The sequence below is a fragment of the Oryx dammah genome, unplaced genomic scaffold (genome assembly GCF_014754425.2).
Source record: "Oryx dammah isolate SB20612 unplaced genomic scaffold, SCBI_Odam_1.1 HiC_scaffold_2, whole genome shotgun sequence".
In the NCBI taxonomy this organism is placed as follows: domain Eukaryota; kingdom Metazoa; phylum Chordata; class Mammalia; order Artiodactyla; family Bovidae; genus Oryx; species Oryx dammah.
The window spans coordinates 134,000,414-134,027,397 of NW_024070186.1; the positions used below are offsets into that span (position 1 = coordinate 134,000,414).

Below are 26,984 nucleotides of genomic sequence, written 5' to 3' on the forward strand. Positions count from 1 at the left end.
TGTTTGAAATCAGACTTCTTAGTCTATATTCTCAATTTTTTAATCTTATCATACCATAAAGCAGGGAAGCTTTCAAAGACTCTGGGGCCATGCCAAAACAACACAATGGCCATATTAAAACTATTGTCCCTGTGATAAATTGTATCCAAATATGGGACAAGTGGAGTATCAGTAAGAATAATAACTGAGGTACATTGAAATATATATGTCTGAATTCATGAGTTCATAATGATACTAACTAAAAGAAAAACACCAGCTGTTACTTTTGAAATATTGCATCCAGAGTATGAAAACTGACAAATAAAAGGAAAGGCAAATATTTAATCTGTCCTTCTTGTATGAAACATATTTTAGAGTAACAAGATACTTAATTAGGGAAATTTTTTCTCTCCATGTATATGTGTGTGTATAATCTAGCTAATCAATTAAGTGATGAAATTACAAAAGTACCATTTTATAAGTCCCTAATGCAATAATGGGACTTCCCAGGTGGAACATGGTAAAGAATCCACCTGTCGATGCAGGAGACACAAGAGACAAGGGTTCCATCCCTGGGTTGGAAAGATCCCCTGAAGTAGGAAATGGCAATCCACTCCAGTATTCTTGCCTGGAAAATTCCATGGACAGAGGAGCCTGGCAGGCTACAGTCAATGGGGTTGCAAAGAGTTGGACATGACTAAGCATACACACCAGACAACCTATTTATCTATCCATGCACTAGTATCACTATAGGAGGAGACAGAAGCTAAATACATAGGAAATTTAAAAAAGTGAATGAGACAAGTGACTGGGTCTAAAGTGGAGTGAAGTGACACTATAGATGACAGTGCAATAATGTGTCTAGGCAACAATCATCAATGGCTACTAAAATCTCAAAAAGAATGAAACAGAATATGTGCTTCAAAATGGAAGCATCTAATATCATTAATGAAATATTCTTTTTTAAAAAAGTGCAATCACACCAAGCTTCTGAATCTAACTAGCAGGTCACAACAAATAAGACAGAGGAGCATACCAAAGGACACCAAAAATATGATGTCAATCAGGAAAGTTTAGGCAATGAGAAAATCTACAGGACAGATAACCTGGTTTCTTCAATCAATCAACAGAAAGAAAGAAAGGAAGAGAAGGAAAGTATAAATTAAGAAGCTTTAAGAATTGTATCAACTAAATACTGTACAATCCATGGATTGTGTTTAGATATAAATCAAGTAAAGTATTTTAGCAAAAACATCCAGGAGAGAACTGAGAAAATTTTTAAATGATGTTATTAAGGAAATATTTTTTTTTGTAATTCAAAATAATCTGGTGAGGGGCAGGAAGTATGTGGGTGTAAAGAAGACATGTGACCACTTGTTATTTAATGATTAATTAGGTGATGCATACATGGGGTGGAGTGTACTATACTGTGTCCACATATGCTTCAAATTTTCCAAATAAAATGTTGGGTTAATAAAATAACCAAAGGTACCTATATAAAACCCAAAAAATAATTTACAAAGAGTTAAGAAGGTGTATGGATGGGGGGCACACAGGAAAATTATATCTTCCTCTCAATTTGCTGTGAACCCAAAACTGTTCTTTAATAGCTAGTCTTAAAAGTTAATGGTTGCATAACTTTCTAAGGAACCAATTTTTAAAGATATCATTAACATCGCTTAGGTCATGTTTGTTTAGGGGTATGGACAAATTTAAGGAGAAAATAAAGTTTTGGTTTCTAAATTTATTTTAGTACAACAAATGTTTCAATATAAATGTGTATTATGTTATCTTTTAAAGACTATCTGATTATGTAGTCTTCCATAGTCTACTTGATGTACACAAAAATAGAGATGAATAAGTGGCCCTTGGGCTTCCCTGCTGGCTCAGTGATCAAGAATTCACCTGCCAAAAGATGCAGGTTGGATCCCTGGGTCAGAAAGATCCCCTGGAGAAGGAAACGGCAACCCATTTCAGTATTCCTGCCTGGGAAATCCCATGGACAGAGGAGTCTGGTGGGCTACAGTCCTTGACATCTCAAAAGAGTCAGACATGACTTAGTGACTGAACAACAACAAAAAGTGGCATTTGAGGAACACATTTGTGTGTTTTGTGTTTGTGTGCGTCCCTACACAATGCAATGAACAATATATAAGAATTTAAGAAAAGATTTTTTTGTTAGCCTCATTTCTTCTCTTGTTTTGTATAACAATTCTAATCATTATGGAATGTGTCTTCTCATGAAGCTTGTAGTGTTCTTGAAAACCATAAAGCCCTTCTCAATTAGGAAATTGTCATGGGAACCAGAATTTGAAAAAAAAATCTTTTTTTGTTTTTCCAGTTCTCCATCCTGCTGTACTCTCTATCATATCATTCAATTATAAAGTTTTAATCCTGTTTTCTGTTTTCAAAGAAACTTGCTACTAAGCTGGATGAAAAGTATATAAACTTAGCTTGATAGATAGCACTGAATTGGTTTCTTAATACAATGACCATCCCAAATTTATCAACATGAAGAAGAATTAGGGAGTCTCTCTTTTGGAATGTAAATCAACCTTTTGACCAAAACCAAAAGAACTGAACCTTTATTTTCATTTTTAACCACTCAACTTCTGGGATCTTCAAGTAAAATCTTATCTACAAGATGACTTAATATTTGGGTAAGGCATCAGTGGAAAAGTTTCACAGTCTATTTCAAAGAAAAAATTTGCATATGTGAGTCAGACATCCGCAGTATTTTGAAATACACTGGCAAATAAGAATTACACACACTGTGCCAATGCGTTCTCACATCATCTAAATATTGCACATAGAGCCTTCATTGGTGATATGCTTTTAAAGTTCAAAATTATGTTTCCGCGTGTGCTTGTATGAATATTCTGTAATATGCCCAATCTCAATAAGCTTGTCAGCCTTTATCCAAAGGCATTCCAGGATCTAATTGTTCTCACTAACTCAGGTGCTGCGGTCTTTTGAAGAGTGTGAAACAAGTTTAACTCTCTTAAAATAATCTGTTAGGATTGCCTCAGTGTTAAATAATTACACTATCATGTGGTGCTGATAGAAAACAGTTGTTTGGGTGCCAGGGGCCAGAAGGCTGAAAGACAAGCAGAGTGTGAAACATGACCTTCAACACTAACATTAACCCCAAGTAAAGGCAACTCAGTACTCAAATATGTATCAATGCTCTAAATATTTTTACATCTGGATTCTTAGAACAAAAGTTGGTCTATTTGATCTCTTTGGCTTAGTATCTTTCATATCAACTGCAAAGGAAGTGCAGATTCTGACTCCACCATAGTGTTTTAAAGTTGTGTCAAAATTTCCATGCTAAAGCTTTATTTTCAGTTGACGTGCCAAGAGATGTTTTCAGCAAATTGAAACTACCTAAAAGAAGATTACCTAAAGGAAACTATAACTAAAAACAACAACAACAAAAAAGCATTATAGAATGAGCCATACCTGTAAAAGTGGTTACCATACCAGTCTATTTAATGTAACAAAAACAAGTTTTATAAATAAAAAGAACTCAAAGTTTCAGAATTCTCAATCGTACTGCTGTATTACTTATTACCATATCTCATGATTCGCATTGGATACACTGACTATAAGTTATGCTGCACTTTTCGGAATTGAATAAAAATTAAGATACTCTTTTGTCGGGAAGGAATTCTTAAAATAAATAATATGTCTTAAGATATGTCTTAAATAACTTTTCAGGTGAAAAGCATAACACAACGAAAGTTGTCACTTCATATTACCAACTCTTTCAAAACCATATAGAATACAAAGGAAATGGAAAACTTTAAAAAAGGTGACCATGATCCGGTTATCTTAAATGTCTCAGCTTCTCGTTTTTCCTACCGTAAAACTTCTGCTTGACTTACTCACTCCTGTAGCAATCTCTTTCTAACGCTAAACCCATAAACAAGTACACTAAATGGTCCCTCTTGACTGCCCCCCCCCCAGAACTGTTTCATTATGACCCTTCTTGGAAATCAATTTCCCTAGGGTATCCACTTTTGTAGCTGCTCTAGTTTACAGTAGCTTCTCTGCCTGTCTTCAGGCTGGAAGGCATATGTGTGAACAAAAATCTGTCTCTACTTATGTCCTCTTACCCCTGAGGATCTGTGTTGATTTTGCCTTCTGAACCTTGCACCTAGCCTGTTGGAAACCCATATTTGCTCATTCCTCTCTTTGGGGAGTTGGGCCACATAATGCAAAATAATGTAATATACCATGCACACATTCTTTCAGCCTCCACATCTGCTCAATTCTTTCCCCAAATCTCTGTTGTAGACATTTATTCTCATTGTTGTTGTTCAGTCACTGAGTGGTGTCCAATTCTTTGCCACCCTATGGACTGCAGCATGCCAGACTTCCCTGTCTTTCACCAGCTCCTGGAATTTGCTCAAACTCATGTCCATTGAGTCAGTGATGCCATCCAACCATCTCATCTTCTGTCGCCCCCTTCTCCTCCTGCCCTCAATCTTTCCCAGCATCAGGATCGTTTCCAGTGAGTCGGCTCTTCACATCAGGTGGCCAAAGTACTGGAGTTTCAGCTTCAGCATCCTTCCAGTGAAAATTCAGAGTTTATTTCCTTTACCATTGACTGGTTTGACTTGCGTTTGTGTGTGTGCATTCTAAGTTGCTTCAGTCATGTCCGACTGTTTGCGACCCTATGGACTGTAGCCTGCCAGGCTCCTCTGTCCATGGGATTCTCCAGGCAAGAATATTGGAGTGGGTTGCCATGTCCTCCTCCAGGGGATCTTCCTGATCCAGGGATCGTACTCGCATCTCTTACATCTCCTGCATTGGCAGGCAGGTTCTTTACCACTAGCACCACCAAATATGTCATTCCTACATCAAGGAAATAATTTTAAGCCCCTTAGTCCCAACTCTTGACTCTCCAGTCATCTAAAATCATACCACTGGACTCCTAAAGTACCAGTTCTTATCATTCCATTCTTCTCAAAAAGTAAATCTTGCTCCACATTGTTATGATGGCCACTGAGAGCCTGCTCTATGCCAAGTGATTTATCTATAATCATTTCATTAACTCTCCTTTGAGGTAGTTCTTGATTTTTCCAGTTTACAGATAAGCAAAACTGAAGCCCAGAGAGTTTAAGTGACACCTCTTTAGTTATCAGGAAGCCCTAACTTGGCATGTTGTACATTCGTGATTCCTCATGGGATCAGGCAATGCTAGGCAATCTGATTAAGCAGAACTGACACTGCTTGCTGGCCAATGTGGACACATTCAATTATGTTTCTAAGCTGTTCCTCATGCTATTTTTCTCTCAAGAAATGTTCTTCCACTTTTCTTCCTCCTACTCAAATCCAGCCCATTCTTCAAGGTCTCAATCAAGTCACACCTTCTCTATGAGACCACTTACCAACCCTGCATCACTTTAGCACACACTGATTGCCTCTGGTCTTAAGTGATGTAAGACCGAAAGAGAAAATCTTAAAGTTGGGAGGCTTGAGAAAACCACAACAGATGACAAATTTCACACGTTTCTCTTCAAGTTAAATGAAAAAAAACATACATTTCCCAGCTATACAAAAGCAAATTATAACATGTTATAGTCAAAGAAAATGACTTGCTGATGTTTAATTAAATAGCATAATGTTTCTACATTATGAAATTTGGTGTGGATATACTAAGTGATTTCTATGGCTAATCTTTGTGCTTAGAGTCAGGGTTGTCGGTATGAATGAGTTAGGAATCTATCCTGGAAGAATTTACACTCTATTGGTGCTATCAATCGATTTCTATTGAAAAGAACTAAACATAGCCATTTTCAAATGAATGGCATACAAATATAGAAGCAATTCCTAAAAGCAGATTATATTTACACACACAATAAATTAATAACGTATACTAGACGTCAGCTTGGAAATTTATATTCATCATTATTTATATTTGCACTGACTACTTAATACGCAAAAGGCATTTTGTATGCATAAGTCTATACCTATATTATTGATAGTCTTAAAAAAAGACACATTAACATGATCTCAGATTTTGGACATGAAATTAGCTGAAATCAATACAATTTTAGTTTGCTTAAATATCTTAAAATATTATTTACTCTAAGAGATTGTATAGTTATTGACTGAGGAACAATTTAGACATTGCCAAGTCTGAAGACAATAATTGCTAAAATGAAGATAAAGTATTAGAACACATTGAACCAAGCACTGTGTATTAAAAGGAGCAAAGGATGACAAACAATGTCTAATATGTCTGAACTCTTCACTTGAACATAATCCCTTGGGGACATTAGAAAAGTGTTGTATGTTCACAAGAATGCATCACTAGGTTTTCCCATTTTCTGGATGGACTATCTTTCCAAACCAAAATCGGCAGGAAGTTTTTTTGCAGCAGCATGGATGGTTTGTTAGGACCTTCATGGAGAAGGCTATGTTGAGAAGCATTCTGAAGCTATTTTCAGGCTTGGAAGTAGAAGTCATGATAACCATGTCTACCAAGTTTACAGAAGATGGTATGTGTTTTAGGGAAGACGGTGGGAAGAGGATGAGGAGTTACAGGGAATATCTTTTCTGTAGTTATCATCCCTACTTAGTGATAAGTGTTTCCTGTGTGAGAAAATTTCTATTACTAATTTTGTTTGCTAGGCACCTTGATAGAATAGGGTGTAAAAAAATCGATTCAAATTTTCCAGTTATAAGAAAGATGTAACATCCTCCCATAAATTTAGAAATTAACTTTCTATTATGTATATATTAGATTTTTCTACTTATAGACAAATATTAAATAATATTTTAACTATGTTCACTTCATTGTCAGTTATTTTAATCTTATAATCTTTGAAAGCAAATAAAGAAGTTTGCATAAATAATTCTCCAGAGTAGCATATGGCTAACAGAAAAAGATAACATTGAATATCATGGTTAAAGAATCCAACAGTTATTTAGGAGAAGAATAACTTTGAAGTAATAATTAGGGAAAGCTTTATTATATTGATCATAATCTTGATCAAATATACTAATCTTCTCTTTGTTTTACCTACCAATGAAATGATGTCATGTATATTATGCATAGTATCATTAATCTAGAAGACAAACTACTGAAAGCATAAAAGTTATGCTTATTCAATTTTATCATCAAAGAAATTTTTAAAAAGCAAGATAATTTTTTATTAGCTAAATTAAACTGAACATTCTCTTTCAAGGATTTAGATTTAAGTCTTTTTCCTTTTCAGTAATCAGAGAAAAAGTTGTGAAAAATTTTACTAGTTAACATGTGGTGGAAGAATGTACAGTACCTTTAAGTCCATTAAGATACTTATTAGCATATTTAACAGTTGACTGTGTTGACTCAAACTTTAGGTTCCTGAGAAATTTCCTAACCAAATTTACTAGTCAAATGTTTTTGCCACTAAATCCAATTACTCCACTTTTTAAAGTAAAATAAAATCATCACAAAGAGGCAAACAGTCATAGTACCCATTGCTTTAAAATCACAGTTAAATAAAAGTGTGAAAATTAAGCTGGGAAAATAGAATCCATTCAATAAACTTTCCCATCAAATTCTCTGGAGCAAAAACTCTCCTTTACCTCCATTAGTCTTCAGTTTCCACCACATTCACTTGGCCTCTGGGTACATAATAACCTTTCTAAAGTTCTCCCCAGGAGATATTTTAGTCATGCAGGGATCTCCTTGAACACAAGTAATGACAAACAATAAGCTAATTCTCGAAAAGTTTTTTTTTTTAAGTCATTTTTACTACTTTTAAATGAGTGTGTTTGATGCATGATTTTGGTCCCCCTGATTAATGGTCACCGCCAGCCCAGCTTCTGGAGTTGTAATGTTTCTGTGAGCTTCCCTCCAGCAGAGCTCGACCATTAATCCAGTGGCACATGTCAGCCCAGCAGAGCAAGGTCACTCTTCTGCTTCAAGGGGAACCTTTTTAGAAATAATAAAAGTGACAGAAAGTTCTTTTTTGCATGCTTTATGCCACCTGAGGTTGAGTGCTGCAGTTAATATCATAAAGCTTATAAACATTCCCATCTCAGGCGGCACCTGCTGACACTATGCTTAGGGATTTAAACGTTTTTTTCTTAGTAAGAACAGACATGTTTATGTGGGGCAAATATACAGTGTGTAATCCCAAACAGGAAAAGAATAGGTAGGAAAAAATAGCTGTAAGTTCATGCTGGGATATTTAGAAGAGACATCTATAACTTCTTCACTGTCAATTACATTTATTTTCCTTTCATCATATTTAGATTTGGCTATAAAAATATTTCAGTCTACTAAGAGATAAACAGTGATGTTAGAAACTAATAGTAGTGGCAGAAATGAACTCAGTACATGATAATTCCTAAACCTATACTATATGTTCTGATAACTGCAAAACATCTATCTTTGAAAGAATTTTATTTTAAAAACTGTTATCCTTTGTTTCATTGGTAATGGGTACATTAAAATTGGTAAATAATTATAATGAGATATTTGTAGTCTTAAAGTAGATGGCGTGAAACTTATAGACAGCTTAGTTTAGAAAAGATGATGACTATGACAGCTAAAAATATAAATAATATATACCTATAAGCATTGCAACATTTATATATTGAGTTATTTCTCTATTGCTCGTAATTTAAAAAAAAAATCAAAGTTACCTAGTAGAACCATGTGGTATTCAGAAAAAAAAATTAATATCCAGACTAATGTCATATCACTATGTAGTGTTATACTGCTAAAGGTAAATCTGTCTTGAATCTTATTCCAGGAATTTAAACTGTTAAAATTATGAAATGTATAGAAAAGAAATTTCATTATTTAGTTGTCTTTATTTTATGTATATAGAGAAAAGGTGGGGCCAGTTGGCAACTTAGGCCAGTCCTTCAAAGAAGCCAGTGCCTTGGTTTGGTCTCCGTGGCCAATGTCAAACTGTCACATTGACAGGTACAAGAACTTCAAGCTTTCAAAAATAAATGACTGCAGGGTTGCAGGGGTACTTACTCATAAACTAAACTGATAGGATACCAAAAATAGCAATATCGGGTAGTTAAGAGAAATTCAACTGCCAAGAAGAATGCATATTCTTGTTGACTAATCAAAGAGTTGTCTCCCCTAGAGACGTGGAACACAAAATCATTGTTGGAAGTTTGTTTGATTAGTATAGTAGAGACACACAAAAGTTGTATTAGGTTGTATTAAGGGCTAGAGACACAAAGTTATAATAGCCTGAAATATATAGTTCACCTAAGTGAGCAAGTCTGCTGAACCTAATGGAATATTTGCTTCTGGTGATATGCATTATTCTGCAGACTCAATGGTAAATTCTATTCTCCCACTCCTTTCTAAGCACCCTGAAAGCAACACTTTTTGCAAATACTTTTTCCCCCACTTCAGACAGATTACATTACAACTTTTGGTTACTGTTTTGTCTCATTACATTCTGATTCTAAGAATGGCTACGTTGTTTTATGTGGGTGTTGCCCAGATCTTTATCAGTGACTCATTTACAAACTATGTCTTGAAGTAGAGTACTACTTTAGATGACTCATATTATCCATTAGTCATTTCACAAGTATTCTGCATATATTGAGAAATCATGACTATATTCCATATTATAAATATTTTTGACGGTATAGCAGAAAGTATAACAAAGTATAACAGAAAGCACATGGAGTCTGAAAGTTAGACAGAGCTCAACACACTTTGTTCCTCAACAGAAATTGCAGAGCTACAGGTATGGATAAGATAGATTCCTTGTTCTTATCCTTTTGATAAGATGGTAACTCCATTTGGGAGGACATATTAGAATAAACTATGGTAAAAGAAACAATAGTGGAACAAGTTCTATTAAACTAGAAAAGAGGGAGAGATTATTAATCAAACATGGACATTATGCTAGGAAATTTACACATGGTAATTTACTTAATTCTCTTATCAATCTTCTGTCATGTGGTTTAACACCTCCTCTTCTTCAGATAAGCACATGAAACCCAAAAGATGTTTAATAAGTTGTTCAATATCTTGTAGTTAAATAGGACCTCAACCCTGATCTAAAAGACTTTAGTTCATATTCCCTCCTGCTCTGCCAGAATGCTCTCTTTATGTACTGCCTTGGGTTAACTCTTGGAGGCTTCCTTGAGGGAAGGTATTAAAATATAGATTTAAGTTCATGAGTTGGGATGAACAAAGGCATTCTAGGCTAAGGGAAGCACAAATAGGAAAGTATAAGAGTGTTCAGAGCCTTTCAAAGATGAGATCTGGATATACAAAGAGAGACACCAGGTTATGTACACAGCGGGACTGACGGGGAAGCAAGTAGTGGCCAACTGCTGGCCTAAAAGAAGCCTAGAACAGATTCTTCCCTTATGACCCTCAAAGAAAACCAGTTCTGCCTCACCTTGATCTTGAACTTTGAACCACCAAAACTGTGAGAAAATAAATGCCTGTTCTCTAAGCCACCTAGCCTATGGTATTTTATTATGGAAGCCCTAGAAAACTAATACAGACCAGGTAAAAACTTTCAAAGCTTTTCAAATGAGAGAAGAAATGGGACATGACCAGCTGTGTTGACAAATGGCTATTTTTAGAAGAATCACCACCAGACAACTTAAAACTCTCTTCTATTCTTATTAATCAGTTCTTAATGGAGGACGTTTTTGTTCTCTACTAAGAAGCTAATTATAAATGTCTTGTTTCTAAAAGTTCACCTAAATCCTTAACACTGGAAAGAAAGAGAAATGAATCAGTTTGGGAATGCTAAATTTGGAAACTTAGATATTTGGAGTATGGGCTTAATTCCATTGTAACACACACACACACACACACACACTGCACACACACACAATCTTCAGGGATAATGAAGCCATTTGTCTCCTTAGCAAGGCAAGGAAAGATTAAAGAGATAAGTGTTTCATTAAATTAATTTTTAGCAAATCCAGTGTATTGGTAGTCAAGGTAATGACTTTGTACCTTCCTGTAGGATATAATACCTATATTTCCAAGGGTAGTCTACACTTCCATCATTTCTCTCAACCGTTTATTTCCAGAGCTTTCTATATACCATCTGGACACAGTGGTTTTTTTCAAGGATAGCCGGTCTATTTGTTACTCAACCTTTGCTACTTGCCTGCATAAAACTTGATTACAGATTCATATTCCATAAAATGGGAAGGCTAGAGTGAATTGATACTTTGTTTGAAGATAATTTTTCAAGCCTAAAATTATGTACCACTTTCAAACAATTAAACAAGGTGAGATAAGCAAATTATTAGTTCTTCTATTCTGATTCAAGGTGCCCTAGAAAGGAAAATCAAATCCAACAGAAAATTGTGTTTTGAGGAAAGACGTAGAAACTTTTGGGAAGTGGAATATCCATATGGGCCTAAGTGTCTGGTGGCTATGAACAGAGGGATAAGGGCATTTCTCCTTGATGTGTGAACACGAGTTAGAAGCAAGAACAGGGCAGGACAGGGGCAGCCTTTCTGCTTACTACCATTAGAGCCCATGTGTAAGTTCATTTTTATACCTCCAAAAGTTTACAGTATGTACAAATAGATCTCCAGTTCAACATCTTCTCAACACCCAACCTGCCACTTCTCTTGTACGAGTCACATTATCCTTTCCTGATTTCGGTAATAGCTTCCTAAAGGGTCTCTTTTCCCTGCTTCCTCCCTCACTTTCTTCAGTGTATGTGAAACACAAAAGCAAGAATAAGCCCACTAACATGTAAACCAGATTTTTCTCCTTCCTTCTCAAAATCTTTTAATACCAGCTAAAATCCTTATAATGACCTAGAGGACCCGCTACATCCAACTCTTTGGAACTGCTCTTCCCCTTGTATATTCTGATTTATTGTTTCTCAGATACACCAGTGACACTCACTCCCACCTTCAGAATTTTGGTCTTGCTCTTCCATGGCCTAGAATAAGATTTCCTTATTGAGTGTCATGGCCAGCTCTTCACTTCCTTCATATCCTTTTCAGATATCCCATTTTCACCAAGTCTTCCCTAGTCCCAAATATCTCAGCACTTATCATTACTTAGCACACTTTGTATTTAACATATTTATCTTGTTTATTGTCTGTTATCTCTAATCAGTATAAATCCTATGAGGACATGAATCTTTGTTTTATTCACCACTGTATTCCCAGCATATGGTCTATATTGTCCATAGTAAACACTCAATAGATATATACAGCTTGGAAGAATGAATGAAAGAATGAATGAATTAAGTTCTAAGTCTTTTGAAGAGATTAGTAGAAAAAATACCTCCAGATTGGAAAACCTTAAACATTCTTGATGGCACATTCCACATTAGGTAAATCAGAATATTTGAAGATGGCACCCAATAATCAGTATTTCTTAAAACGCTTCAGTGACTCAAAAGGGCAACCTAGGCTAAAAGCCATCAATGTAGACATCATTTCCAAACTTTAAAGTCCTTACAGAACTCCTGGTTATCTCACTATAATGTATATTCTGATTTAATAGGCTTGGGGTAGGCCAGACAGTGTTTTTCTAACAAACTTCTAGAATGCCAATATTGCTAGTCTGTAGGACTACAATAAGTGGCAAGTACTTAGAATGACCTTCAATCCAATCTTGGTGGCTCAGTGATACTTTTTATCATGGTCTATCCTCTATCTTCTGACTTATGCTATTTGTTTTTAGGTTTGTATTATAATTTACTTTAAACATTAATTAGAAAACAAATATGGCATAAAAACTAAATACATAAGTGAAGAGAACATTTTGAGAGATTTCTTAGTTGCACAGAGAAATAATAACCAAAAGTAAAAATAAACAATGGTGGGAATTTATACCCACCATTTTTTAATGGAAAAAGTGGATTTAAAGTATTACCTACATTGTATATTGCATACCTTACTTGGAATCACATTCTTTCAAAATCCAAAATGTTTAACTGAAAATACATAAATTAAAATCTGAAAATTATACCTCAGATGCTGATGCAAAAAGAAGTGCATGCATGCTAACTCACTTCAGTAATATCTGACTCTTTGCAACCCTGTGGACCAACCCTATGGACTGTAGCCGCCAGGCTCCTCTGTCCATGGGATTCCCTAGGCAAGAATACTGGAGTGGATTGCCATTTCCTCCTCCAGGGTATCTTCCCCATCTGGGGATCAAACTCATGTCTCTTAATGTCTTCTGCATTGTGAGGTGGGTTCTTTACCACCAGGGCCAATTGGAAAGCTGCAAAAAGAAGAAGCAGATAGATGGGAAACCCCCAGATTTAGAAGAAAAAAAGTAATCTTGTATATTCTCAAATCAACTTTTTTTTTTTTTTGCCAGCTATGCTATCTGGGGCAAAACTTTTCATATCTACAGGGCTGTTTTCTTTTCAGATAACAGACCTCTTTTCTGTAAATTGGAGGTTAGGGGGAGAAGTTCCATAAGCCCCTTGTGTAATTACTTGGTCTAAAGTAAGTACCAGTTCATATAAACACTTCACCTTTTTTCTTATACTTGGTTAGATAAGAGTTAAAAATATATCTTAACAATCTTGATAGGAAAAGCAATGAAGAAAGCTCTTTAATGCCACAACTATGTGTCATCCTTGTCTAGGAGCATAAATTTGCACAGCGGGCAGTGCGGTGAAAACAACTCATAATCAACTCATCACCTCTCATCATTGCTAGGATCAAATGCAAATGGGAAAGAATGCCACTTCAGTCATTGCTAGTGAAAATTAGCATCTGTGACACTAATGGTGTCTCATTTAGTATGCACTTTAGATTTTAAAAAATGGTAAAAAAAAAAAAAAGCGCTATTTCCAGACCTGCCATTATTCCAATGTTTTCCTTTAAAATAACAGTGGTATTTGAATCTCCTTTACTAAAAGAAAAACCTCAGTTAAAATTTATTAACACAGATCATTAATCCCAGCCAAATAGAGGTCAACTTGTTCTAATTACAGTGTCAGAGCCTTTGTGGGGTCTACTCCTTTTCTATTTTCAAAGTTTCTACCATATTTCCTGACCTGGAACAGTGGTCTATTTGTTATGTAACAATGGGACACTCTAGGGATTCTTGCACAACATATTGGAGTCATTCTTAAAACTTAAATAAAACTTAGAAATGAATTACATGTATTTACACACAGACATACAAACTTTCTTATGTATACACTAATAGATTTGCAAACAAGAATGATGAAAATACATAGTACTGGACAGTTTTCATATTTGAAGGTTGCATACAGGAAATCAAAAAAATTCATTCCTTTTACAAGTACTTATTAAGAGTCTACTTCATTAAAGGTATTATACTAGATTTAGGAGGGAAATACATGCTTTTACTTATCTCAATACTAGATCATGATATTTTTGAGAATCTGAACACTTGAATACTAGCAAAGTTGTTCTTATTGTTATTTTACAATTTAAAGTTTTAAAGCTTGGGTGGGCATCTGGAGGGATTTGACAGGTGGAATTCTTGCATTTAATTAGAGACAGGAATGGAGAACCTCTAAATTCCTTTGCAACTTACAGAAGCTCTTAAAGATACATTGTCCTGGCTTTCCTTAAAATTCAGCTGGTAACTAAGACAGAAATATTAATAATATCTACAGTCTCTAAGCTTGTAATTGTGGCATAATAATGAAGGAGTACCAGAAATTGACATATGTATTTCACACTACACAGTTTTTCTTTTTTCTGAGTATCTTTTAGTTTATTAACCTTTTCTATACCTTCTCATCTACAAGACTAAAAAGAGATATTCTGTCACAGAAATGTTACAAATATTAAATAAATTAATGTACAAAAAGTTCTAAAAGTCACTGGTATGTAATAACCCCATAATAAATATAGCAAACTATATATAGCAAATATACAGTTCAGTTAGAAAAAATAGTTAAGGAAAATCTCGTTTTATAATTTAAGCATTTATAGAGTGTAATGAGATCATGAGCTTCCTTGATAGCTCAGTTGGTAAAGAATCCACCTGCACTGCAGGAGACTCCCCATTTGATTCCTGGGTCAGGAAGAGCCACTGGAGACGGGATAGGCTACACACTCCAGTATTCTTGGGCTTCCCTAGTGGCTCAGCTGGTAAAGAATCCACCTGGAATGTGGGAGACCCGGGTTTGATCCCTGGGTTGGGAAGATCCCCTGGAGAAATGAAAGGCTACCCACTCCAGTCCTGTGGCCTGGAGAATTCCATGGACTGTATATTCCATGGAATCACAAAGAGTCAGACAAAATTGAGTGATTTTCACTTCACTTCACTAATGAGATCATATATTTTGAACTCTGAGTCCTAGATGTGCTTAAATTTTTTTACATCACAATAAATAGTGGATACTAGTGATGAGAAGGTAAAAACAAAATTCAAAAAGGAAAGTACAGTACCTATCTAATATGTTAAGCAAGGCTATTTTGGACTGACTAATCTAAAAGTAGAATACTTAATCATTTATCAAAAAGAAATTTATCAAATGTCTTTCTTAATTTGTACTTACGCCATAACAGAGAATGCAATGGCACCCCACTCCAGTACTCTTGCCTGGAAAATCCCATGGATGGAGGAGCCTGGTAGGCTGCAGTCCATGGGGTCGCTAAGAGTCGGACACGACTGAACGACTTCACTTTCACTTTTCACTTACATACATTGAGGAAGGAAATGGCAACCCACTGCAGTGTTCTTGCCTGTAGAATCCCAGGGACAGAGGAGCCTAGTGGGCTTCCGTCTATGGGGTCGCACAGAGTTGGACACGACTGAAGCGACTTAGCAGTAGGATGCCCCATAAAGAGTTCCCTTGAAGTAGGAAATGGTACTGCTCCAATATTCTTTCCTGGAAAACTCCATGGACAGAGGAGCCTTGCAGGTTATAGTCCATGGGATCACAGAGAGTCAGACAAGACTGAGTAACAGCGCTCGCGCGCGCGCACACGCACACGCACACACACACACACACACACACACACACAAAGAGAGTTGTGAGACATGAATTATAACAGTTTCACTTATGGAATATTTCTGGTTTCTCCTTAACCTATACTATGAATCTGTTATAATACATGTGAATGCAATTGGTCCTATTTATGAACCATTTGAAGAAAGGAGTCCATACCAAAAACTGGAGAAATAGAGAAACAAAGGATGAAAAAGAAGACATACTAATCAATTATAGATGGTAAAACTGTACTTTGATATGTTTTTATTTTTTTGATATATGGACATTGATAAGTCTCATAAGAAAATAATAAATTATTTTGTATCAGTTCAGTTCAGTTCAGTCTCTCAGTCGTGTCCGACTCTTTGTGACCCCATGAATCACAGCAGACCAGGCCTCCCTGTCCATCACCATCTCCCAGAGTTCACTCAAACTCACATCCATCGAGTCGGTGATGCCATACAGCCATCTCATCCTCTGTCATCCCCTTTTCCTCCTGTTCCCAATCCCTCCCAGTATCAGAGTCTTTTCCAAAGAGTCAACTCTTCGCATGAGGTGGCCAAAGTACTGGAGTTTCAGCTTCAGCATCATTCCCTCCAAAGAACACCCAGGGCTGATCTCCTTCAGAATGGACTGGTTGGATCTCCTTGCAGTCCAAGGGACTCTCAAGAGTCTTCTCCAACACCACAGTTCAAAATATAAGCTCATAAAACCTATTGCTGCATTATATATCCGTGAATGTTTAGAACCATCTTACAACCATAGTACATATTATAAAACGTGTTTTAAAATACTAATAACAAAGTCCTCCATGATTTCCATTTCAGATGAACAGCTTCATAATTCATATTTAAGGAGCAGTGATTGGTATAATATGCATTCATGATTTGAATTGGGTATAGGGGTTGCCCTTATGGCCCAGTGGGTAAATAATTCACCTGCCAATGCAGGAGATGGGTGTTCCATCCCTGGGTCAGAATGATCCCCTGGAGAAGGAAATGGCAACCCACTCCAGTATACTTGCCTGGAGAATCCCCATGGACAGAGGAGCCTGGTGGGCTACAGTCCATGGAGTCACAAAGAGTTGGACACAGCTGAGCAAGTAAGCACAGCAGCACATTAGGTCACCTGAACTATAAGGCACAGGAGTTAACATGAAATACGTGACTAAATAATAGTTTCCTCATTTTTAATGTGGTTGCTTCTTACCTACTTTAGCACTTACAACTGAAAAACAAGGAAATCTCTCTCAGAAATTTTGAAAGAGTATAGCACAAAGGGGCTTCCCAGATAGCTCAGTGGTAAAGAATCAGCCTGCCAATGTAGGAGACAAGCTTTGATCCCTGGGTTGGGAAGATCCTCTGGAGGAGGAAAAGGAAACCCACTCCAGTATTCTTGCCTGAAAAATCCCAGGGGCAGAGGAACCGGGCAGGCTACAGTCCACAGGGTCGCAAAGAGTCAGACACGGCTGAGTGTGTATGCTAAAAGCTGCAGCACAAAGAGTGTACGTTTCTGGGTCAGGAGATGTGCATGACTGTCTGGATGCAGTTAATTCATGTAGACAGTAATTCCCTATATTTCAGACTGGTTTCTTGATGGTTCTATTCTATCTTTCTAGACACAGGCCCTATATTCCCTTCTAGTCAATGAAAGATTTGAAATTCTCATTCTACTAGCCATTTATTTGTAGGAATCTCCACCATCTCTTCTGGATTTGGCTCTTTTTCCATAAAATACATAAAGAAAATTACCGAGTAAAATAAATATGAATTAAAGCAAAGTTATTTCTAAAACAGAATTATAATAATTGGAAAAAATATTAACTCCATATTAAAAGGAAAGGATTTAGCTGGAATGTATGAACAATACTTTTTCATATACATTCACATATCTCTTTAACTTCATATAAAATGAAACCATCCATCTAAAGAAAACAGGAATCCATTCACAACAAAAAATGTTTCCAATGTGACTATTTTCTGTGATACATTTTGCTCTCAGACATATACTTTATCAAATATATTTTTACTTTTATGAGTAAGAAACTCAGTAATATGAACAATATTCTACTTCTATTACAATAGCTTCTACAATTAAGGCAAAAAATAATCATAGACTAAAATATCATTTTGAAAGTTGTGCCATGACATAAATATGATAGCAGCTCACTGCATAGTAGGGTTCTTATGAGGTACTCTAACTTTAAACTGTAAATACTTGGATGAAAACCACTGCTTTGAATTAATTTTTGTGAACTAATTTCCCTAAAACCTAGCTTTGTCAACTCAATATTGGTTGCATTTAATCAAGCAAATTTTGTATAAAATTAATCCTAGATAGAAAGGTAAGCAATGCTTGTTGTACTCTTTGGAAATGTTACCTTGCATTTTTATTCTACTAGGGGAAAAGACAGAAATCATGATATGTTATACAGCTATATTTAAGTAGAAATGCTTGCCTATCCTTTATCAGGTCTTTTTGTCAGAAAAAATTAATATTGAAAATCATTTATTCTCAGTTTCCAAATATCAAAAATCATTTATTTTTAGTTTCCTTCAGAGAGGTTTTGTGGTAACTTGCAAAGAGTTATAAAATATAAAATATTGGCTATTGTTCAATGCCATGACAATTCAAAAGTTCACAATCAATTACCAATTCCTCTCTCTCTGGAAGGTACCAAGCAAATAAATTCCAATAATAGATAATAAATCAATCCTCTAAAAAGACATTTGACCTCAGTTATTGTTTATTTACAAGCATATTTAAAATGTTTACCTAAGAAACTAAAAAAAAATGTATAGGTTTTGGAAAAATTCACTGATACCAGTATTTCAGAGATTTTTTTTTCCTTTATGATACTAATGAAACTAATTTAGAGTCATACAATAGAATCCAAACTTTGTTATCTCATACCTTTTTTTAAGTAGTCGTTAGCAATTATTTTCAAGACAAAGAATAGAATAACATTTCAAATAGAATCAGTTCAACAAATCTATACATATATGGAGTTTTGATGTTTCCAAACAACCCAATCCTCTCTCAAGTAGTGGAGCTAGTTCAAGAGAGAAAGTAGTAAAAATAGCCTGTATAATAAGCTATCATATTTTAGTCTGAAGAAATGAGAAACATCAAGTATTCAATCAAAACATCTCCATTTTGTAACTTTCTCAGAATGTATTATGAAGAGCTGAGACTGTAAGAAATAAAATGCACTTGGTAGATTATTAAATAGACTTTGCCACCTTTATAGTTATTAAGATTATACAATATTGTAAAGTAATTAGCCTCCAATTAAAATAAATAAATTTATATTAAAAAAAGAATATACACAGAGATTTCATAATATCAGTCTTTCCAACAGAGATCACCGAAATGATTTCCATGGAGTTGACAGTATGAGCTCAGAGTTCAGTTACAGTTGTAAATAATCATATATGCCCTATAAGATAAAATTACATAGACAATAATTGTCAGGTATCATTTAACAGCTAATGTTCGATTCAGTTTTTCCCATATTTGCCATGAAGCTTTCAACCATATGGTTGAATTTATTTCTTATGGGCAGATAAAAACCATGTGTCTCTGTGTGCATTCTATTAAATAATTTAGTTTTGTTTGACTATGTATGAAATCACCATACCTTAGGCTTTTGATGTTTTTCCTTCTCTGAAACATTGGATGGTTTTCTCTTCAGCATTTTGAATTCACACTGCTCCGAATGAGTGCACTTTCTGGTGTTACAGAAATGATTGAAGACTGTCAGCAGTGTGCTGTCTATGATGTACAGCTGCAGAGAAGTTTGAATCTAGTAACCTGCCACTTCCTCTTTTTGGTCAGGATATGACTTCACATCTACATGGGTAAAGTTTTGTTTTTTTTGTAACAGTAATTCTTTGGTAACTTTTTAAGATTCTGTTCTTGCTATATTCTATGAGGTAGATCCCTAACTAAACCTCACACATCAGCATGCCTGCAGTTTATAAGGGCCATGAAGATTTCAAAATAACACATTTTTTCAGTTTATAAAAAAATAAAAATCTGTAACACATTCCATGAGATAGAAAGATAGGTAGAGAGATAGGTAGAGATAAGTAGAGAGAAGAAAACATCTGAGCTAATAAATGAAGCAAAACTTGAGATGTGAACTTTATAGTATGTAAAAAATAAAGAGAATGCTCAGGGTAGTCAACTTTGCATTCTCATGTAAATCTTATTGGAAGATGTTATAAGGTAGATTTTAAACAATACTAAAGAGAGTTCCAGAAAAACAACTATTTCTGCTTTATTGACTATGGCAAAGCCTTTGACTGTGTGGATCACAATAACCTGTGGAAAATCCTGAAAGAGATGGGCATACCAGACCACCTGACCTGCCTCTTGAGAAACCTATATGCAGGTCAGGAAGCAACAGCTAGAACTGGACATGGGACAACACACTGGTTCCAAATAGGAAAAGGAGTCCGTCAAGGCTGTATATTGTCACCCTGCTTATTTAACTTCTATGCAGAGTACATCATGAGAAACGCTGGGCTGGAAGAAGCACAAGCTGGAATCAAGATTGCCGGGAGAAATATCAATAACCTCAGATATGTAGATGACAGCACCCTTATGGCAGAAAGTGAAGAAAAACTAAAAAGCCTCTTGATGAAAGTGAAAGAGGAGAGTGAAAAAGTTGGCTTAAAGCTCAACATTAAGAAAATGAAGATCATGGCATCTGGTCCCATCACTTCATGGGAAATAGATGGGGAAACAGTGGAAACAATGTCAGACTTAATTTTGAGGGGCTCCAAAATCACTGCAGATGGTGACTGCAGCCATGAAATTAAAAGACACTTACTCCTTGGAAGGAAAGTTATGATCAACCTAGATAGCATATTCAAAAGCAGAGACATTACTTTACATTACTTTGGCAACAAAGGTCCATCTAGTCAAGGCTATGGTTTTTCCAGTGGTCATGTATGGATGTGAGAGTTGGACTGTGAAGAAAGCTGAGCGCCGAAGAATTGATGCTTTTGAACTGTGGTGTTGGAGAAGACTCTTGAGAGTCCCTTGGACTGGAAGGAGATCCAACCAGTCCATCCTAAAGGAGATCAGTCCTGGGTGTTCATTGGAAGGAATGATACTAAAGCTGAAACTCCAATACTTGGGCCACATCATGCGAAGAGGTGACTAATTGGAAAATACCCTGATGCTGGGCGGGATTAGGGGCAGGAGGAGAAGGGGACGACAGAGGATGAGACGGCTGCATAGTGTCACTGACTCAAGGGACATGGGTTTGTGTGGACTCCAGTAGTTGTTGATGGACAGGGAGGCCTGGCGTGCTGTGCTTCATGGGGTCGCAAAAAGTCAGACATGACTAAGCAACTGAACTGAACTGAATCCTATTTAAAGCATATATGCACATTTTAAAAAACAGTATGGATGAAATTCATATAAATAGGAATATGAATCTGGAAGTAAATTATTATGCATATTATGAATAAATTACTAGGCTGTAAAGTGAAAGTGAAGTAGCTCAGTTTTATCTGACTCTTTTTGACCCCATGGACTATAGCCAAGGAGTTTCCTCCAGCCATGGAATTTTCTAGACAAGGGTACTGGAGTGGGTTGCCATTTCCTTCTCTAGGGGATCTTCCCCACCCAGGGATCGAACCTGGGTCTGCAGCAATGTAAGCAGACGATTTTACCGTCTGAGCCACCAGGGAAGCTCCTTATGTTGTAAATTCCTGAGTAATAAGGAAATCAATTAAACAGAACCCTCAATTAACCAGGTGTCTTTCTGCTACAAACTGCATTGCCATATGTTGATAATTGCTAATAGAGTGGTGATCCAGTGGATCAATGGTACTTTCAAATGAAGCATCCCAAGTCCTTATTTAATAGTCCTGGAGTAAAGCTAATATGACTTAGAAAGAATTTCCCCATCAAACTAAAGGATTTAGCATTTTTTTTATAATGTCAAAACCAACATAGCGAGGAAAGTAAAAACAAGAAGTTCAAGCTTTCTTATTAATTAGGGATTTACCAAAGGGAGACTTGTAAAATGTCTGAAACTCCACTTCTATGAAAACCAGCTTGTTAAGGGAATCAACCTAGATTTTGTTTATAAAACCCCTGGGTTGAAAAACAGTGGTACCATATTCTTAATGAACAGCTTTTCTAGGTGAAACATCAACTGACTCTATTTCTCAGTCTTTACTCATACCTCTAAACCCCTCCTCCCCGAAACCCAGTTCTAGTGTTCAAATTTCACTGATTCATTTACCAAATATTAAATTGTCTGTTCTGTGCTGTCTGATAATATATCAAGCCACCTGACTAGCTAAAATATAGTTTGTGTTCTGTAACAGAATTGAAGGAATACACTTGTTAAGATAGTATGCTTCTTCTACTGGATATTAAGAGCAGGTTTATATTTTTCAAGAGTTATCAGGCTGGTATTTTCCAAATAGTGACAGAGTATGACACTAAAGAAGCTGAGTACTCTGAAGCTGGGTAATTCCCTAGAACTATGCTTCTTTTCAAACTTTCTGTTGGTGCTTAAGTTAAAGAAGTGATCTAAGTAACAACAACCAGAAAAACACCTTCAGAAATTGAAAGTCATGAAAAAATTTATTTCTTATTGAAACAGTTGCAACCTCTGTGCCCCCTTTTTTCATCTGTGAATAGAAATTTAACTCAATTGCGGAGTTCAGTCAACATGGGAATGATAATGTGCTTACTACATGTTAGGGTTTTGGTGAGAATAAAAGGAAATGCCAATAAAGAATTACTTATGTAAGAGATGTTTTATATCAAGAAATGTTCATGGATCTTAAAGAGGCAGGAGCTTTTGAATAGTTTTGATGGGATAATGTTTTCTATAGATTATATGTCTACAGTGATAACTACAGAATAGAGAACAGTCGCATTCATGGTGACCATAGCTGGACTATACACAGTTTTTAAAAGTGCTGCACTCCAGCAGCTTGTTCACTGTGCTCAGTTGTGCCTAACTCTTTGCAGTCCCATGGACTGTAGCCTGCCAGTCCCCTCTGTCCATGGGATTTTCCACTACAAGAATACTGGAATGCATTGCCATTTCCTTCTCCAGGGGACCTTTCCAACCCAGGGACTGAACCTGAAGAAAATCTTACTTTTATGATCTCTAGGCATTTTACCATCAAGACTCTAAGCAATATTTAAAATATAAGTAATACTGGAACTTCATCCTCAGAATTAAATATGGGAGAAGCAATTTTTCAACCTTCTCTTCTACTCAAGAAAAAATGTTTTCTGGAGACTAAAAGACATATATGACATTTGAGGTTCTGTTACAATCTGTATTAAACACCTTGGCCCTCCAAAAAACCTCAGTTGACACAGTAACAAATATTGTGATCAATTATCTTCTACTTTGTCCATGGAATTGTTTAATGACTCAGCCAGAGTGATACAGCAAGTTCTTAAGTCAATAGAGCAGGAATGAGGTAGAAAGTCAGGACAGAGCACAGAAATTTCCTATCATGACTGAACCACTAAACCACATGTTGCTTAAGAAATATTCTGAAACAGGGAAATTGCAAAAGAGCAAAGTCTTGGTGCTTTGTTTTCACACATTACCTTAATGGTCTTAACCCAGACAAGGTGAAAAAAGGCTGGGACTTTGTGCATGCATGTCAATTACAACCTCTGCGTCATAGTGGGTAAGTCAAAATTTTAAAGAAATTGCAAATTGATGACAGCTATTGTGGTGTATTTGATGAGAAAGTAAAGTGAGACGTAAAAGAGTTGTTTCAGCAGTCCAAAAACTATTTACTGGCAGATTGCTAAGATGTAATAATCAAATTCAAATCAAATTCAGATTCAGATTAATTCCCGTCAGCAGAAAGAGAATGCATTGTTCATAAGGACAACAAGTCCCTGAAACTCTGCAGTTGCTGTTTCTCACTATAAATATTAAAAAAGTCATGGTGGTTAATCCCACAAGGTTATCCCAAAGGGTGGTTATCCCAAAGGGTCCACTCTTGGTGCACTCAAAACATTATGTTTCTGATAGAGGAGAGCTGCTGGTCACACCCTTGGTATCTTGGGAAGCCTCTCAGGAGAGAACTTGGCCCTGTGACAATTTTAAATTTCTAAAGAGATAATGTAGTGCATTATCTCACTATCTTAGCTGTAGGAGAAATAGAGACATGAGATAAACAAAGAAGATTAGCAGTCTGAGATGCATGGTGAACCTAAAGAATCGTACAGGAAAAAAAACGGTTTTGAAAGAGATGGAGACCATCTTAGGTCACATCTATGCATGATAAGATGTTTGAAACAATATGAGAGGAGAGTCAGTAAACAAAAATGAGGAGGACCAGTCCATCAGTGACTAATACAATCAGGGGATCTGATTAAGTTTAAAATATATGCAAATTTGTTGTTGTTTAGTCGCTAAACTGTGTCCTACTCTTTTGCAACCCCATGGACTATAGCTCACCAGGCTCCTCTGTCCATGCGATTTTCCAGGCAAGAATGCTGGGGTGGATTGCCATTTCCTTCTCCAGGGGAATTTCCCAACCCAGAAATTGAACCCAGGTCTCCAGCTTGGCAGACAGATTATCACTGAGCCACCTGGGGGGCTCTTATATGGAAATTACTTAGGTTATTCAGCAAATTATAAATATATATTTTCTAAGTGGTTGCCACAATAAGTAATGATAAAATTTCATACCTTTATGATTAAAGGTTTAATATTCATGAAGTAATTCTCAAAGTTAACTATAATAATGATAGCTATCATTTTTGAATGCTTATTTTATGCTTGGCATTGTGCTCTGTGCTTCGTTCATATTTCCCATGTAACTTTCAAAAAATCTCTATAAGCTGGTACTAACATTATCATTCCCAACTTCCAGGTGAGGTTAGGTAACATGTCCAGTTTGCACAGCTAGGAAGTGGTGGAGTCAGGATTCAATCCAAAATCTTACTTCATAAACATCACTCTGTACCATAGTTATACCTAAAGACCTGACATAAAATAGGAGTGATTTATTTGAGGGTGGGAGAGAGTAATGCTGAGCTACTGATTGGAAAGTGTTTTAATCTTTAGGTGTGTATAAAATGTGGAACCAGGAAGCATGTAACTAGTCTAAAACTCTCTTCTTCAATTAAGACTTAACATCACATGGACAAACCTTCTACCTTTTCAAGGTCCTTCCCTAAGCCAACCTACTTTGTAGTGCCTCTAAGAAGAGTCAAAAGCCCCTCAATGCTATCATTAAAATCATTTTCTCTAATTTCACAGTTATTAAAACTGAGGTAGGAGCACAAATTAGATTTGTCTTCATGTTATGAAATTTCCTAGGTTCTGAAGTTCCCTTATGATGGCTTTTGATAAGGTATCCATCTATAAATTGATCTCCAGAGTTACTATTTCCTCCTTGATCTGGAGCTATAGAAACCCACTTTATGTTTCTAAAAATTATTTATTATTCTCTTAACCTTTGACATTTCATCTCATTAGTTTTTGCTTGCCTCAATATCACACCCAAATTATGGTCATAATCTTCACATTTCTGTAGTTTACACTTCAAAATGTCATTTCATATTTTGTAGAAATGAAAATGCTTACCCTAAATATAAAAAAAACAGAAGCTCCCTGTCACATCCTTTTATTTTTCCCAGACTTATTTAAATTCTTTGTATGATCCCTCTAGTATTAAATCCATTTTTCTCATTAGTTAAATTAATTTTTTCTATAGATAGGCCCATAGTTTCTTGATTTATGTATTAGACATTATCTATTGATTCCTGTTTTGTCCTTGAGGATTTTATACTCCTTTCACTCCCCAACTTCCTTTTAATTATTTAGTTAAATCAATAGTTATTATCATTTTGTAAATATTGTTCATGAATAAGTAAAATTAGGTATAGTGCTTTGTGTTCCCTTTGTTGTTTATTTTTAGAGTTCATAATGGGTAATATATCCCAAATTAATGCCCACAACAAATTAATCAACTGATTTATTTTGAACATTGAAGTTTACTCACCATAGTTATAGTTGTAAATAACCAAACATTTCAAATTTCTTTTTTCCTTCTTTCAGTGGGGTTTGATTGTTCTCTAAGGATGCAATCCTGAGGCTGAAACAGAAATTCTCAGCCACCTCTTGGTTTGGATTCTCTTTGACCTCAGTCTCAGATCATCTTTGTTGTCTACTCTTTCATTTATAGAAACATAGCTCCTTAATGGAAATGCTTTAGTACCTTGTAGAGCCTTCACATTCAAACACAATTTTGAGTTGGTATTCTAGCTACATTTTTCAGAATTTAGAAGGCCTCTCCATTGTCATTTAGCTTCCAAAGTTGTTGTTGAGAAGTCTAACGCTATTTTGATTCCTGGTTTATTGTAGATGGACTTCTCCTAACCACCTTGCCTCCACCACAGAGAGAAAGAATATATACATATTCCTTTTATCTTTGGTATGTCCTAAAATGTCATATTATATGTGTTAATATACATTACTGTTTCAATCCCTGTACTGCTCACTCAATGGCTCTTCAAACTGAAAAAAAAAACACAACCTTAAGGTCTGTTTCATTAATAAATGCTTCATCTCTTTCTCTGTTCTCTCTTTCTGGAAATTTTAATAAGACAATTTAGAAACCCTGATTGATATTCTCATTCTGATATATTTCTCTGTTTCCTTCTTCTCCTTCTTCTTCCTTTTTTTTTGTTTTTACTCTCTAGGAAATTCAATTACTTTTCTACTAATTATTATAATAAATATTTTCTTTTAACTATAATGTTGTATTTTGTAAAACTTCTGATTATTTTCTTTTATAACACTTTGTTCTTTTTTTTAAATATAGCAGTAATAATTAATGAAATCAGTTAACATGCAACAATATGGATGAATCTTAGAAATGCAAGAGAAGAATAGTTCACAAAAGAATTTTAAGTAGCATGAAGCTCTTTAGAAAATATACATATATAGTCTTAAAAAATAAAATAAAAGAGTGAAGAACATAGAGCTTAATGTAATGATTTACTTGAGTGGAGAGAGTCAGGGAGATGAAATGGAGGTTCAGTGTAGACGGGTACAGGTTATTTTTGAGGTCTTAG

At 35.7% G+C, this 26,984-nt stretch overlaps 1 protein-coding gene across 3 annotated transcripts in view; it reads right to left on the reverse strand.

The window, feature by feature from the left end:
- The window catches only part of SAMSN1 (SAM domain, SH3 domain and nuclear localization signals 1), a 104,380-nt gene that overhangs the window by 39,815 nt on the left and 37,581 nt on the right, over positions 1-26,984 (reverse strand). Inside the window, exon 1 of one of the 3 annotated variants that reach the window (XM_040227199.1) lies at positions 19,531-19,685. The exons of the other annotated variants lie outside the window; for them this stretch is intronic. Within the exon in view, the coding sequence (XP_040083133.1) occupies positions 19,531-19,587 (57 nt within the window). The 5' untranslated portion in view covers positions 19,588-19,685. Of the gene's footprint in view, positions 1-19,530; positions 19,686-26,984 lie in introns of those variants that run through there. 3 annotated transcript variants of the gene reach the window in all.